The 15,899-nt window shown below is 36.6% G+C and overlaps 1 protein-coding gene across 7 annotated transcripts in view; it reads left to right on the top strand.

Moving 5' to 3' along the window:
* The window catches only part of nlgn1 (neuroligin 1), a 544,310-nt gene extending 531,524 nt beyond the window's left edge, over window positions 1-12,786 (top strand). For all 7 annotated transcript variants that reach the window (XM_072255345.1, XM_072255341.1, XM_072255340.1 and 4 more), the window contains 3 exons: window positions 5,104-5,289; window positions 8,089-8,878; window positions 11,967-12,786. In XM_072255345.1, the coding sequence (XP_072111446.1) occupies window positions 5,104-5,289; window positions 8,089-8,878; window positions 11,967-12,786 (1,796 nt within the window). The remainder of the gene's footprint in view (window positions 1-5,103; window positions 5,290-8,088; window positions 8,879-11,966) is intronic.
* Window positions 12,787-15,899: the final 3,113 nt, after the last annotated feature.

The following is a 15,899-nucleotide window of genomic DNA, read 5'->3' as shown; positions in this document are numbered from 1 at the left end:
CAGATAGAATTCTCCTTCTATTTGGATATCACCATTCATTCTGTCTTTTTGCAATTGATAGATAGACTCATTTTTGCACTTTCTTCAACAACTATATCAATTAAGTTTTGTAGTTCTTACTCCGTACTTGCAATTAACACAGTGTCATCCACATATCTGAAAATATTGATGTTTTCACCACCAACTTTGATTCCCAAGATGTCTCTTATTTTTTGTAATACAGTGTTGTTTAATGTGTACAGTGAAACAAATCACGGGAGAAAACACAGCCTTGTCTAATGGCTCTCTTGATTTCCGTAAACTGACTCGCTTCTCCATCTATTCTTACAGTGGCAGTTTGTTCCCAGTACAGATTTCTGATTAGGTGGAGGTCTTTCGAATCTAGATCTAGAGTTTCCAGTAATACTTCAAATAACTTACTGTGCTTCACTTTATCAAATGCTTTTGTGTAGTCAATGAAACAAACAACCAAATCTTTTTGCACTTGAATAGCTCATTCTGATAGTATCCTTAACATCAATATCACATTTCTTGTACCTTTGTCTTTCACAAGACCACATTGTTCTTTACCTATTTCAACTTGTATCTTACTTTTAGCTCTTGTCTCAAAATTGTTAGAAGTATCTTAGTGATATGACTCATTAAACTTATTGTCCTATATAATTCACATTCTATTGCTCCAGGTTTCTTAGGAAGAGTGATAAATACTGATTTTTTCATCTCTTCTGTTATTATTTCCAGTCTCATGAATGTCATTGATTAAATCAGTAAGTTTTTCAATTCCATAATCTTCAAGGGCGATAATTTGTTTTTTTACTAATTTATCAGGACCTGCTGCCTTTCCTTTTCTCATCTTATTTATTGCTTTACGAACTTCAGATTTTAAAATACTTGGACCTCCAATGTTCTTCTTAATTTCTGGTTTTTTGCCTCGATCATCTTCAAACAATTCCTGAATATACTCAGTCCATCTGTTCATAATCTCCTCTTTTTCCATGATAATGGTACCGTCCTTTGCTTTCAAACATCCACCTGAAGAACAGAAGAGCTTTTTACCAGTGCTATTCTTGATTTGTTGATGTACCCTTTTTGGATCAGTAATAGGGATTCTTTCTAGTTGAACACCTATGCTCTGCCAGAGAAATCAGGATCTCCCAGTGGCCACTCATTTTAATTGCATGCCTCATTCCCATTCAGATATGTCCATCCTTGGCCTTCTCTACTATCAAGATGAAGCCACACTCAGGTTGGAGGAACAACACCTTATATTCCATCTGAGTAGCCTCCAACCTGATGGCATGAACATTGACTTCTCTAACTTCCGTTAATGCCCCTCCTCCCCTTCTTACCCCATCCCTTATTTAGTTTTTTTTCTCCCTTTCTTTCTCTTTTTTTCTCCCTCTCTCCCATTCACTATATCTTCCTCTGGTGCTCCCCTCCCCCTTTCTTTCCCCCTAGGCCTCCCATCCCATGATCCTCTCCCTTCTCCAGCCTTGTATCCCTTTTGCCAATTAACTTTCCAGCTCTTAGCTCTATCCCTCCCCCTCCCGTCTTCTCCTATCATTCCGACCTTCCTCTCCCCCTCCCACTTTCAAATCTCTGACTACGTCTTCTTTCAGTTAGTCCTGATGAAAGGTCTCGGCCCGAAACGTCAACTGTACCTCTTCCTATAGATGCTGCCTGGCCTGCTGCGTTCCACCAGCATTTTGTGTGTGTTGCTTGAATTTCCAGCATCTGCAGATTTCCTCGTGTTTGGATTCACTCTAGTTGCTCAGATTCCTGGTTTAATCATTCTTCTCTGGCTTTTTGACATATGCTTTTAACTTTTTTATCTAAGGACTTATATTCCATAGGATTTGCTTTCTTCAGTCTCCTTTCTTCCATTAGATTTTTAATTTCATCTGTCATCTATTTATTCTTTGTGCTTTTTTCTTTTTTAGGAATCACTGACCTTGCTGATTCTACCAAGGCATCCTTCAGAGAGTTAAACTTCATTTGCATGATTGCTATCATCTTCAACAAATTCTATTTCTAGACTTTGAAATCTATTCCTTACTTCAATTGTACATTTTTGTCTTAAGTTTTCTTCTTTAATTAATTGCAAGTAGTCAAGGGAATGTTCAGGGTTGCTTCTTTAGTATTTTAAGTTTTACTTTTACATGACATACTACTGGGTTATGGTCACTATTACAGTCTGTACCTGGATATGTTTTGCATTGAGTCACTGAGTTTCTAAATCTTTGGTTTATAGTAATAAAGTCAGTTTGATTTCTAGTGTTATCACCTGGACTTTTCCAGGTCCACAATCGTCTTGGATGGTTTTTAAAGTAGGTATTCATAATGACCTGATTATTCATCTTGCACCATTCTACCCATTTCTCACCTCTTTCATTTCTTTCGCCAAGTCCAAATTTTTCTATGGTTTTTCCATCAGCACCTTGTCCTACTTTAGCATTTAGATCTCCCACGACAATAACAATATCTTAAGATTTGCATCCATTCTTTGCTTGCTCAAGCTCTTCATAGAATTTATCTATATCCTCATTTGTTCCATCTGTTGTTGGTGCATATACCTGTATAATTGCTAAATCAAATGGTTGTCCTCTGAATCTAACAAGGAGCACTCTTTCTGATATTGCCCAATATCCTAAAACACTTCTTGCCATGTTTTCATCCATAAGAATTCCTGCTCCATTAATATGGAATGTTCCACAAGAATAAATTAGTGTTTTATTTCTATTCTGAGATGTTCCAACACCTGTCCAATGAAATTTGCTAATTCCCATGATGTTAATTTTTAGTCTTTCCATTTCATTTATCACATTGTCCAATCTTCCTGCTTGATATAGGGTTCTTACATTCCAAGTGGCAATAATTTTCTTTGGTGTTACTTGAATTTTATGAGCAGCAGCTTGATGATGGTCGGGGATCTCCTGCTGCCCAGAATCAACCCTACCGAGCGAAGCACCTTCAGAATTGTCTTGAAGATCCTCTTGACGCTGTTGTTGTGTGATACACTTTGTGAGTTTGACCATAGTTTTCTTAGCAAATAGATTCTAGGAAACCTAGTATCTAACAATGGTGGTTTGCTTTTGCCTTCCGTTGGGCGAACTGAAGAAATCACCATTTCCCTTCCCAAATGTTCATCTGCCTATACTATAGCCATTGACATTTGAGTTCGTAGCTCATCCGCCTTCGCCGTCATAAGTTCAGTTACTGAACCTGCCGGATCTGCCATTGGCCTTTGCTCGTATCCTGAGCAGGAACCCTTGCAGGTGCTACCGTTCCGGGTCAGAGCGACCCTGGGAGCAATGAATGACTCCACTTTCCCCAAAGCTCTGAAAGTCCCCAATCAGAGCCTCCTCGCTGGTTGCAGTTTAGAGTCATACCCATGTTCCATACAATTCTGTAAACCAATCTCAACTGCAAGTATTGATCCGAGAAAAACATTGTATTGTTCGTCTAATAGCTTGCCTTTCAACATTCAAAGTAAGAGAAGACAGCCACTTGATATACTCAATTATAATTAAAGCAACTCATTTTTTATCTGTCAAAAAAAATGCCAGTGATAAAAAATTTCATCAATGTCTTTTGATAGCAGCTGTTTGGTTTATTGCTCTAAAGCAGGGGTCCCCAACCTTTTTTGCACCGCAGACCAGTTTATTATTGAAAATATGCTTGCGGACTGGCCGACCGGGGGAAGGGGGTAGGGTTGCCAATGGACAAGAGTAGCAGTCAAGTACATTGTGTTTAACCCAAGAAAGACTACCATGACCATGAAGCCTTGCGTGGGCACCAGTGCGCATACATGACTTGCGCATGCGTGTACGTGCCGATTTTGTTTTACAAATCGTTTTTGGCGGTTCTGTTCGGGTGGAGGTGTTAATCATGACCGGAATATAGGTGATAAGTGGCTAATACACTCAATTTTGTTTCTAAAAGGGTTTATCTAACTAATTTAATATTAAACACACAGCGCATATTTTCCTCGCATGAATATAGTGATAAGTCAATTATAACTCACTTATAAGTCAATAGCATCATAACATTTTAAGTAACGTTTGGATATTAAACACACAGCGCATATTTTCCCCATATGAACATATAAAATCATTGCAACACACCAATATCGCTGCATCAGTGGGAGCCCTGGGCTTGTTTCCCTGTAACAAGACAGTGCCATTGAGAGGTGATGGGAGACAGCGATACTCGAAGGGAGTTCCTCATGTCCAGTCTATTCCGCAATTTAGTTTTCGTTGCATTCATTGCAGAGGTATGTTGGAAATGGAAGCAATGTTTTCAGTGCTTTCGTGGCTATCTTGGGATATTTAGCCTTGACTTTGATCCAGAATGCCGGCAGAGATGTTATGACAAACATACTTTTCAGCCCGCCATCATTTGCAAGCTCGAAGAGTTGATCTTCTTCTCGCGCTGACATGGATGACGCGTGCGTAATGACCTCGCGTGCGTTCTAGCTCAACAGTGTCCATGACAGGGAATGAGGAAAGGTGTAGCTGACTCATATCGCCAAATCATATTGTTTCCTCACAGCCCGGTTGCACATGCTTTGCGGCTCGGTACCGGTCTGCAGCCTGGTGGTTGGGGACCTCTGCTCTAAAGATGGTAAAACACCCTACTTTGTATCTAATGATAAAAAGCAAATTGATTAATTCCTCTTTTGCCAAATGATGATTATTTGATGAAGTGGAAATTGAAAACAGGAATTCAGGAATACCATATGATATTGTTAATATTAAATATAGGCAGTTATGAGAGAACTTAGTTCCCAGACCTTAAACCAAAACATAGCGAATTGTGGTCTGGGCAGGGATGTTTGGTACTAATGAGAAAGCCCATGTGAGAAAGTAAAGTTCTTTATTGCAGGAGGAAGATTACCTATGGTTATAAAACAGCTTTATTTAGAACATTTATTAATTGCTTAATTTCTTGAAAAATCTGAAATTTTTCTGACACCATGAAGACTACATATTTCAAATATGACATGAATACTTAAAACATATCTGACAAAAGCTCAATTTTTTTAACCTTCGGATATTTTATGTCTTTATTCTAAATTTCTCTCCTTCTTCTTTATTACCGCAGGATTTTTAAGTACTGGGGACCAAGCCGCTAAAGGAAACTATGGGCTTCTTGATCAAATACAAGCATTACGATGGATTAGTGAAAATATAGCTTTCTTCAGCGGCGATCCATTAAGAATAACTGTTTTTGGATCTGGCGCTGGTGCTTCTTGCGTCAATTTGTTGACTTTATCCCATTATTCTGAAGGTAACCGTTGGAGCAATTCAACCAAAGGTATTAAGCAGGTTGAAAATTTTGACAATTTTGGTGTCTGCATGCCACCGCCATTAGTATCCTGTGACACTCTGTATATATTTATACGTATATAATTGTTGACTGAAACTCAGAAAAGAGCAAACTTTTTGGCTGTATTAGATGTTTTTTTTATTCTGAGTCAATTCTTATGTGCATGCTCACATTTTGAGTGACACATTTTCTCTAACCTATTGATCTTTATAAATAACAGCAAAATAAAAATTCTAGTGGACTTCTGAACAGCACACCAGCACATCAAAGTAGCTGATGTTTTTGGTTATTTCCCTCTCTTATAAAAGTGGTTGTTTGTCCAAGTAAACCCACTCTTGAAATATATGCTGCCAAATGATATTACTAATGACGGGCAGATATATTAAAGTCCTTTTGTCATGCCACTCCACCTTCTACTTCCATTCTTCCATCGGTGATGTTATTGGATTGTAGAATTTCAAATAAAATGAAGGAAAAAATTCAGTGCCTGGTTCAGAAATCTTTTGTTTGAGAATGCATGAGCTGCTTGCTGTCATTTGAAAAATGTCTGAATGTTTGCATGCATGATCCAAAATTGTCAAAGCATCGAGGTCACAAGCAGATGTTTATGTGCGTGAGTATCTGTTTACCCCATAAGCCTACCACAATCAGAGTAGATTAGATCTTAGGTAGAAGCAAACTCGAACAACCATCAGTTCATCATATTTACTTTCTGCATCTTGCTCCATATACAATTCTCACCCTTATGCATGCCCATTGCCTGTCTATCAATTTTGTTTGTCCATTGTCATTATTGTTGTGTGATTACTTTATAGTTTAATTTTGAAAAACAAACTTAATTAGGAGACAGTCTCCTGAAAGACTAATAGAAATGCAAATTTGTGGCTTTCACCTATAACTATCAGACAAATTTACATCTTGCTTTCTTCATATTTTACTGTCTGTGGATTACATGAGGGAAGGTATAAGCCTGTTATACTGAGGCTTACATAGAATATGATGTTCAAAAATCTCTCAGAAAAATTGAAATATTAACAACAAAATTCTCACTGTCTGATTGAATAATCTTAAATATATTTTATGCTTGCACAGTGCTGAAAGTGCTGCAAAAGTGACGAGACCAAATTTTTCATGATTACATTTTTGATGACTTATTGAAAGCTGATTTATGAATTGAACTCCACCTTAAACCATTGCAAAGGGAAGTCATTGATGCACTGATCAATTTGTCTATTTTAAGTTTTAAATACTTCATCTTCCTTCAGTTATCATCTATCATGCTGATGCACAGAACCATTGTCACATGATACAAAAAATGAGTTAAAAGATCTGAAATTGCTTTGTCACTTTATCCTAAAATGTAGATTGCAGTTTAGTGCTTTAGTAGTTTTCTGAAATGAAAACATTTATATTATGTAGTTCAAAATATTTTACAATTAGTCCAGTAAATGTGAATTATTTATTTTTTGAAACTGAAAATCAAAAATAAATTTCTGAAATGTTCTCCTTTCATGTGTTTAATGTGATGGTGGCTTGCAAGGCTCAAAATAATTCTATTGGTTTTCTCTCTGTTAAAATATATCTTCAGTAGAAGGAAATATTCTTTAAAGTGTTAAGAGTTCTCTGTTTGTTTTGTATTTTAAAATTAATCCACAAATATGATGTGGTTATACTTGAAAACACTTTGAGTTAAAGACAGTATCATTTAGTTTCTGGGCAATCCAATTAATTGGCAGTTTAGTGTAGTCTCCTGTGGAGAATTTTTTTAACTAAAATGTGAGTTTGTTGGGAGAAGAATGTAGAATGCCTCACTTACACAGCAAACTGACAGTCAGTCTTGAAGTTTTGCTAAAATTCTGTAGTGGCCAACATATAAAATAACATAAAATATTGTTTATTTTTACCATTAATTACTGTGATGTATAATGCCCTAATGCATTTTATGGTTGACTTTTAAGCAGTTGTTTAAGCAGAATGCCTTAAATACTCCTTTTCTTTTTTTTTACTGTTTCTAAATTATAATTCATAAATAGTTTAAATTACCTTGTAAACAGTTAAAATGATTGAGAAACTTTACCGTCTCTGTAATTATTTACCAGAAAAGATTAAACAATGAAGTTGCTACTTAATGTAGTAGGCTGTAGGTCCTGTTAATTCAAAATATTAAGTGGAAAAGAATGAAGACATAAAAGTCGCAAACTTGCAAAGAGAAAAAGATAGGTGTCCTCTATGGAGGATTCTATGTTTGGAATATGTTACATTATAATTGAAAGCTGTGTTCTTTGGTGAAATAGAATGCTTGTGTGCATGATGAAGATAGACCTGTATTATAATGTGTATTAATAATTATACTTAAGTAGCAGTGAACATGGAACATTTTGCTCAGTAATTCCTAGAATGAACAGACTTGCTATTAAAATTACAGTGACTTTACCAGCTGTAATTTTGGCTAGAAATTAGACAGCGACCCTCAGATATTAAATTAATTCATCAAGTAATCCAAAGGTGGATGTAAAATTAAGTGTAAAGAATTATCAAACATAGATAATTAAAAGTGCATTTATTTTCTTTTAGTTATTCTCAGGCACAATGACCAGTTAATTAAGTCATTATGGAATTTTGAGTTCTGAAAAGCATAATACTTTTTTGAACCAGTTTGATAATCAAATGCCACCTCTAGTGCTCAATAAGGTGTAACAATGATATGTTATCATAAACCTTGATGACTTTCTTAGTACCCCTTGTGATATCTGTCCACAGGCCTTTTTCAGAGAGCAATAGCACAAAGTGGTACTGCTTTGTCCAGCTGGGCAGTCAGCTATCAGCCAGCAAAGTTCGCAAGGCAGTTGGCCACAAAGGTTGGCTGCAACATGATAGATACCATTGGCTTGATTGAATGTTTACGTTCTAAACAGTACAAGGAACTGGTTGAACAAGACATACAGCCTGCAAGATACCATATTGCCTTTGGACCAGTCATTGATGGAGATGTTATACCAGATGACCCTCAGATCCTAATGGAACAGGGTGAATTCCTTAACTATGACATCATGCTGGGAGTAAATCAAGGTGAGGGATATAAATTTGTTGAAAACATAGTGGACAACGAGGATGGTGTTTCAGCCAGTGATTTCGACTTTGCTGTATCTAATTTTGTGGATAACTTGTATGGTTACCCAGAAGGCAAGGATGTCCTAAGGGAGACCATCAAATTCATGTACACAGATTGGGCGGACCGACACAATCCAGAAACACGCAGGAAGACATTGTTGGCTTTGTTTACTGACCACCAGTGGGTGGCACCAGCAGTGGCTACAGCTGATCTACATTCAGGGTTTGGTTCACCTACTTTCTTCTATGCCTTTTACCATCACTGCCAGAGTGACATGATGCCAGCTTGGGCTGACGCATCTCATGGAGATGAAATTCCTTATGTGTTTGGGGTTCCAATGATTGGTGCTACTGAACTTTTCCCATGTAATTTCTCCAAAAATGATGTCATGCTAAGTGCTGTTGTGATGACCTACTGGACCAACTTTGCAAAAACAGGGTAAGTCATGGGTAAGAATTATAATACTACAAAATTGCTTATTTATAAATTTTGCTGTTAAACTCCATGTGTTTAATGCATCTATCCTCTGCCTGGATATTCGCTTTTAAATTTAGAGACCACTGCATTCACATTTTGATTGCATTCAGATATGTTGGGTATATTCCTGATGTAAGTTACTACTAAGGAAATCATCAATTTCAATAAATATGTCTAAAAGCAAAATTGCATTCCCTATATTTTCTTGTTAAATATTTTCCAAAATATTTTCGTAACATTTTAGATAAAGCCTTCTCCATCTGAAGTACTCAGCACAGCTGTTTTATACATTCCCAGCAAGAACAACATAGAAAACAAAAAATATGAAAATAAACTGAGGATGGGTTAATGTATGCAGTTTAAGTGCAAAAGAAATTAAATTAAACAAATATTTATCTTAATAAAATCTGTACAACTAGTAGAAGATAGGAAGGATCTGAAATAATTAGATGGTTCTATCAAAAAGCTAGCACAAGCACACTGGGCTGAATGGCCTCCTCTGCTGTAAGAATTATTACAAAGTCAACTACTTTTGTTTATAGGTCTATATATCAAAAATAGACCTATAACCAAAACTAGTTGACTTTGTAATAATTCTTATAGCATAGAGGGAGGCCATTCAGCCCAGTGTGCTTGTGCTAGCTTTTTGATAGAACCATCTAATTATTTCAGATCCCTCCTACCTTCTACTAGTTGTACAGATTTTATTTGAAGTTTATGCAAGTTCATTTCTGAATAATACATTTTTCTTAGCTCATGCCACATTTTCATTTGGTGTTTTCCAGATTACAGCAACTGCTCATATAAGAAAATGTTTCTTCATGCTACCTCTGGTTCTTTTGATAAACACTTTATATCTACTGTATCTTTCCACATTTCTGATCCCTTTCCCTAGGAGAATAAGTTTCTTCTTATTTGGTCCATCAAAACCATTTAATATCTTAAATATCTCTATTAAATCTCTTTCCCAGTTCAGTAATTTGGCTGAAGCCTAACCATTGCTTTATAAAGAATCAGCGTAGCTTATTTGCTTTAAACTGCCTCATCCATAAAGCAAAGGATCTCGTATGCGTTAAGTAACTTTTCCAGCCTATCTGTACAGATGATCCCCATGTTACAGAGGAGGGGATGGTTGTGTTCCTACAAAAGTCTGTATTATGATTTTTCATAATCTGAAGCTGTATCATCTGCACGTGTGTCAAGAAATGTGAATTGAAAAAAGGTGTTAATTGATTTACATTCTTTACACAAATTCCTTAAAAGCAATTTTTTTACTTTGTCCCAGATTTCACATCCCAAAGCTACGGTAAAGATGGATTTTCATTCCCCAAATTGCTGTAATACAGGGGTCACCTGACCACCTTCAAAATTGTACCAATTATGTAAATTGATTCTCCTTGTTCTTCCAAACAAAATGTATTACTTCACTTCCTTCTGCATTAAATTTCAAATCAGCCACGTTTACCCAACATAGCTATTTATTACCATGTTTTCATTGTTTGCTATATTTTGAAAAACAAATACTTTAAAATTGTAATTATACACTTTAAAGTAAGATCAAATTATAGATTTTAATAAAGAATAGCGTTTATTCTATCATAAGCCTTAATAAGGTACTGTTGACACTTCTCTCTTTTATGAAAATAAACATTCACTTCTACTTTCTAATTCTCAGCTGGTTTTGTATCCCAGGCGTAGAATTTTGCTAACATCCTTTTTGTGATAGCTTGCCAAGTTGCATTTGAAAGCCCATGTTATCACATTACCCTTTTCATCCTTTACTGCAACATTAACATATCTGTGTAGACTTGATTGGCCTGTACTTTTTCAAGTGCCAGTTAATATTCTCCAGGCTTATTATTTACAAATGTTTTCTCAAAGCCGGAAATCACAAAACTGGCCTATGCTCACCATGGTTAGCCTCTTATAGAACATATTACATTACCGCAAAGTACAGGCACCGATTGATGCCATTAATGCCACCTATCCAAGGAAGATTGAAACACTGTAGTTCTAGACAAGGAATTCATATCATTTCCTCAGAAATGTAGGATTCATGCCACCCCTCTGGGTGGCTTTCCTGCTTCAAGGACCACAATTTTCAATTAATTCCTCTTCATTTTTATCCATTTAGATATTATTTTTGTCTTTTCTACTGTTATGGTAGATTCCATACTCTCGAGAAAGTTTAAAACTTCCTTGGCTTTCATTCTTTGTGTTATTTTATTATTTTGCCTTCCAAGGAGTTTTCCCTGCAGTTCCTTCACACTAATTCCCTAGAATCAGTTCCAATTCTGTTTACTTGATAATTGACCAAGAAAATTTCATGCCATTTTTTAAGTATTCTTTCCCACTGTCACTAATTCAAGTCCATATCAGTGTGTGTAATCTTTAAGTCTTTCTATAATTTTCCAATAAATTTGTCTGTCTTCTTTCTTCTCACTATTTGGTGACTTCTGGTACATAAAATAATAGCTTCTTTCTTGTTCCTCATTTAAATCCAATAAGAATCTGTCCTTCATTCTTCGGCTACAGCATTTTCCATTGCCTTCCATAATTTTGAATGTTATTCCTTCTGTATCTTACCTGACTATCTTATATTCAGAAACATTAGGTTACCAATCCTCTTGTTCTTTCTACCATGTCTCTAATTTCACCACCAAATGGTCCCAATAGTAACTTCTGCTTGCAACTTAGTTGTTTTATCTGCAATGTTCCTTGCATTTACATATCTGCATTGTAAATCTTAAATAGTTTTGTCTTTGTCCATTGACTGATCTCAATTTAAAGCTATAGAGGAATTTTTACATTTATGTGCTAATAAAAGTGTAAAGTATGAATACAAATAGAACTCCCACAAAAAAAGATAATTTTATTGCTATTTATCTCCTAATCAATCAGTTCTATAAAATGAGTCAGAATCTTCAAAACGGGGAAGATATACAATATATGCAAAACTTGTAACAGACTATCTTGCAAAAATGTGATTATTGTTTTTTTTAATGTGATTCCTTCATGACCTGTAAAATCCAAATTTATTCCCCCACAGTGACCCAAATCAACCAGTTCCTCAGGATACTAAATTTATCCACACCAAGCCAAACCGTTTCGAAGAAGTTGCCTGGTCAAGGTATTCCCAGAAAGATCAACTCTACCTGCACATTGGATTGAAACCACGTGTTAAGGAGCACTATAGAGCTAATAAAGTCAACTTATGGTTGGAGCTGGTTCCTCATTTACATAGCTTGAATGACATTTCCCAGTATACTTCTACAACCACAAAGGTCCCATCAGAGATTACAATCAGACCATCAAAGAAGTGGTCTGTTACCACTAAACGTCCTGTGACATCAGTCTTTCCTACTGTCAAACAGGATGACCAGAAGCATTCAGCTGGTCCTTTCTTGGTTGATCAAAGGGACTATTCAACAGAGTTAAGTGTTACTATTGCTGTTGGAGCTTCCTTATTGTTTTTAAATATCCTTGCCTTTGCAGCATTGTATTATAAGAAAGACAAAAGGAGGCATGATGTTCATAGAAGATGCAGCCCTCAACGTAACACCACTAATGACCTAACCCATGCACAAGAAGAAGAAATTATGTCCCTGCAGATGAAGCACACAGATCACGAATGCGATTCCATCCATCCACATGAGGTTGTTCTGCGGACAGCCTGTCCTCCGGATTATACGTTAGCAATGAGGCGATCTCCAGATGATATACCTTTAATGACATCGAAGACCATTACAATGATTCCAAGTAACTTCCCAGGAATGCAGCCTCTCCACACGTTCAACACATTTACTGGGGGACAAAACAACACCCTTCCGCATCCTCATCCCCATTCACATTCAACAACTAGGGTATAGCCAAGCAAGGATTTGAAGAAAAATGAGCAGTCAAAAAAGTGTGAGATTGCAAGTGAAGATCATATTTGAATTGGTGTTCATGGAGCATGACCATTTCTAAATTAAAAGAGGAAACAATGTGGGGTAATCATCTCCAGTACAGTTGGAAATATTCCTTAAAGGCAAGTAAGTTTGAACCCATCTGATCAATTTTAAAAATTCTCATAGATGGCAATATTTTGAAGTTCTCTTGGGAAAGGAGAAATACTTTTCTCTGAAGACTTTGAACTATGAGTTCTGCTTTGGTGCCAAAAGTAATGTTGTCCAGTTAGGCATGTGTGGCACTATTGAGGAAGGATTTCAAACAATAACATAGAAGACTGTGCAAATGCACAAGGAGTAAATTCCTAGAATGAAACAAATTCTGTCTATTTTCTTTTTGGAACAGTGCCATTCTTCAAATTTGCATATGAAGTATACATTAAGTACATGCTATTAAGTTTTGTGTGGAGTATTCATGCACAAGGATATGACTGCTTTCTTTCAATAAGACAGAAGAATAAACCAATTACTGCCATGAACAGCTTTTTGCAAAGTACTTTCAACACAATTTCGGCCTACATGCGACAGGACATTTTTAGCACGAAACGCATGATTATTTATCTGCTTGGTGACTGTGCTGCTCAGTAAGCTGTGAAAAGAACATACTTTGCTTCCCCATTCAAATTAGTATTAAAAAAGCTTCCTTCATCAAATGACAAATTGCAGAAGAGGTTGATGCAAATCCAATCAATAAGTTCTTGGTAGTTTCAATAAAACAGATCAAAGAAAGTAGTTTTGTACAACATGTGCTAGAATAATTGTTGAAGTAAACACAGTTATACATTCTAGAAAAGGGAATTTTCAGTGTTGTAATTCTTCTTCATCAGATTCTGTCCCTTTTCTAATGTTATTTAGTGCAAGATTAACAAACAGATCTGCAGTAAGGGGAGTCTTATTTCTTATCATTCACTAGTATCCTTGATTATGTTTATTCAGAAAAGATGTGCTATTGAGAAATGAGACCCTATGCCAAAATAAATAAAGGTTTAAGCAAAGACAGTCTCAAAGTTAATTTTATTAGTACAGTATATAGGTTGATCAGGTTTTCTCGGAATGCAAATACAATGGGAAGGATATTATGTTCCATTGCAATCCAGGATAGCAATGTTATTCAATTATTCTGCAATAACATTAGCATAAAATATATGGAAAAATAACAGAATATTATATAAGATTCTTTTCTCAATTAGTTATTTCAATTGAAAGTTTACAGCCTGTTCAATATAATGTTACCATGTAGCATTGATTGGATATGACACCACTGTCACTTTTAGGAGAATATCAAAATTGCCAGAAGGACTTCAGCCAATTATTTTAATGAATGACTTGCAGCATTTGATTTTGTTAAGCATGCCTAAAAGCACTTATTAATTCACTAAAGGTATGTTAAAGTAAAATTCATTTTTTACACCTTTCTACAATATTAGAGCCATAGAGTCATTCACCTGCAGCTGAACCGTAGACCTCCATACCCCTCGCATCCATGTACTGATCTAAACTTTTCTTAAATGTTGAAATCGAGCCTGCATCCACCACTTCCACTAGCAATTAGTTCCACACTCTCACCACCCTGTGAATGAAGACCCTCCACCTCATGTTCCCCTTAAACATTTCACCTTTTGCCTTAACCAATGACCTCTAGTTCTAGACTCACACAATCTCAGCTGAAAAAGCCTACTTACATTTACTCTAACTATACCCCTTATAATGTTATATACCTCAGTTAAATCTCCCCTTATTCTCCCATGCTCCAGGGAATGAAGTCTAACCTATTAAACTTTTCCCTATAACTCAGCTCCTCAATTCCTCCAATCATCCTTGTAAATCTTCTCTGTACTCTTTCAATCTTACTGATACCTTTCTTGTAGGTAGGTGACCAGAAATGCACAAAATGCTCCAAATTAGACCACACCAATGTCTAATACAACTTCGATATAACATCCCAGCTCCTGTTCTCAGTATTTTGATTCATGGAGGCCAATGTGCCAAAACCTCCCTTTATGACCCTGTCAACCTGTGACACCACTTTCAAGGAATATGGATCTGTATTCCCAAATCCCTTTGTTCTACCATACTTCTCAGTGCCCTGTCCTTCTCTGTTTCAAGATCAGATTTAATATCACTGGCATATTGTGGAATTTGTTGTTTTGTGGCAGCAGAACACATAATACTAAACTTTATGTGTTGGGATAAGAAGTATATATAAAAATAAATTAAATAGGTAGTGCAAAAATATGGAAAAATACTGAGATAGTGTTCATGGGTTCAGTGTCCACTCGGAACTCTGATAGTAGAGGGAAAGAAGCTGTTCTTGAAACATTGAGTGAGTGCCTTCAGGCACCTGCACCCCCCCCCCCCCCCACCCGATGGCAGCAGTGAGAATTGAGAATAGGGTATATCATAGGTGATGGGGTCCTTAACGGTGGATGCCACCTTTTTGAGGAATCGCTTTTTGAAGCAGCCCTGGATGCTAGGGAGGCAAGTGCTCAAGTGATCTTGTACAGTGACCCCTCCATACCAGACATGATGAAACCAGTTAGAATGCCCTCCATGGTACATCTGTAAAAGTTAGTGAGTTTACTAAGTTCTGCACTGGTTTGTTTTCCCAACATACAACACCTCATACCTGCCTGCATTAAATTCCATCTGCCATTTTTCAGCCTATTTTTCCAGCTGGTCCAGATCCAACAGCAAGCTTTGATAGCCTTCCTCGCTGCCCACTACAACCCCAATTTTAGTACCCTTTGAGGGGGAACTTCGTCACTCAGAGAGTGGTGAGAGGTGGAATGAGCTGCCAGCGGGAGTATTGGATGCAGGTTTGATTACAGCATTTAAGAGAAGTTTGGATAAGTATAGTACATGAATGGGAGGGGTATGGAGTGTTATGATCCAGATGCAGGTCGATGGGACTATCCAGAACAATAGATCAGCACAGAGAAGGTGAGTTGAAGGGCCTGTTTCAGTGCTGTAGTTGTCTATGACTTTATGACTAATATTTTAGAAAGGGGCAATTAATTGTGGGTTTCTTTATA

The sequence above is a fragment of the Mobula birostris genome, chromosome 4, assembly GCF_030028105.1.
Source record: "Mobula birostris isolate sMobBir1 chromosome 4, sMobBir1.hap1, whole genome shotgun sequence".
Classification (NCBI taxonomy): domain Eukaryota; kingdom Metazoa; phylum Chordata; class Chondrichthyes; order Myliobatiformes; family Myliobatidae; genus Mobula; species Mobula birostris.
This window is presented reverse-complemented; position numbering and strand designations above follow the sequence as displayed.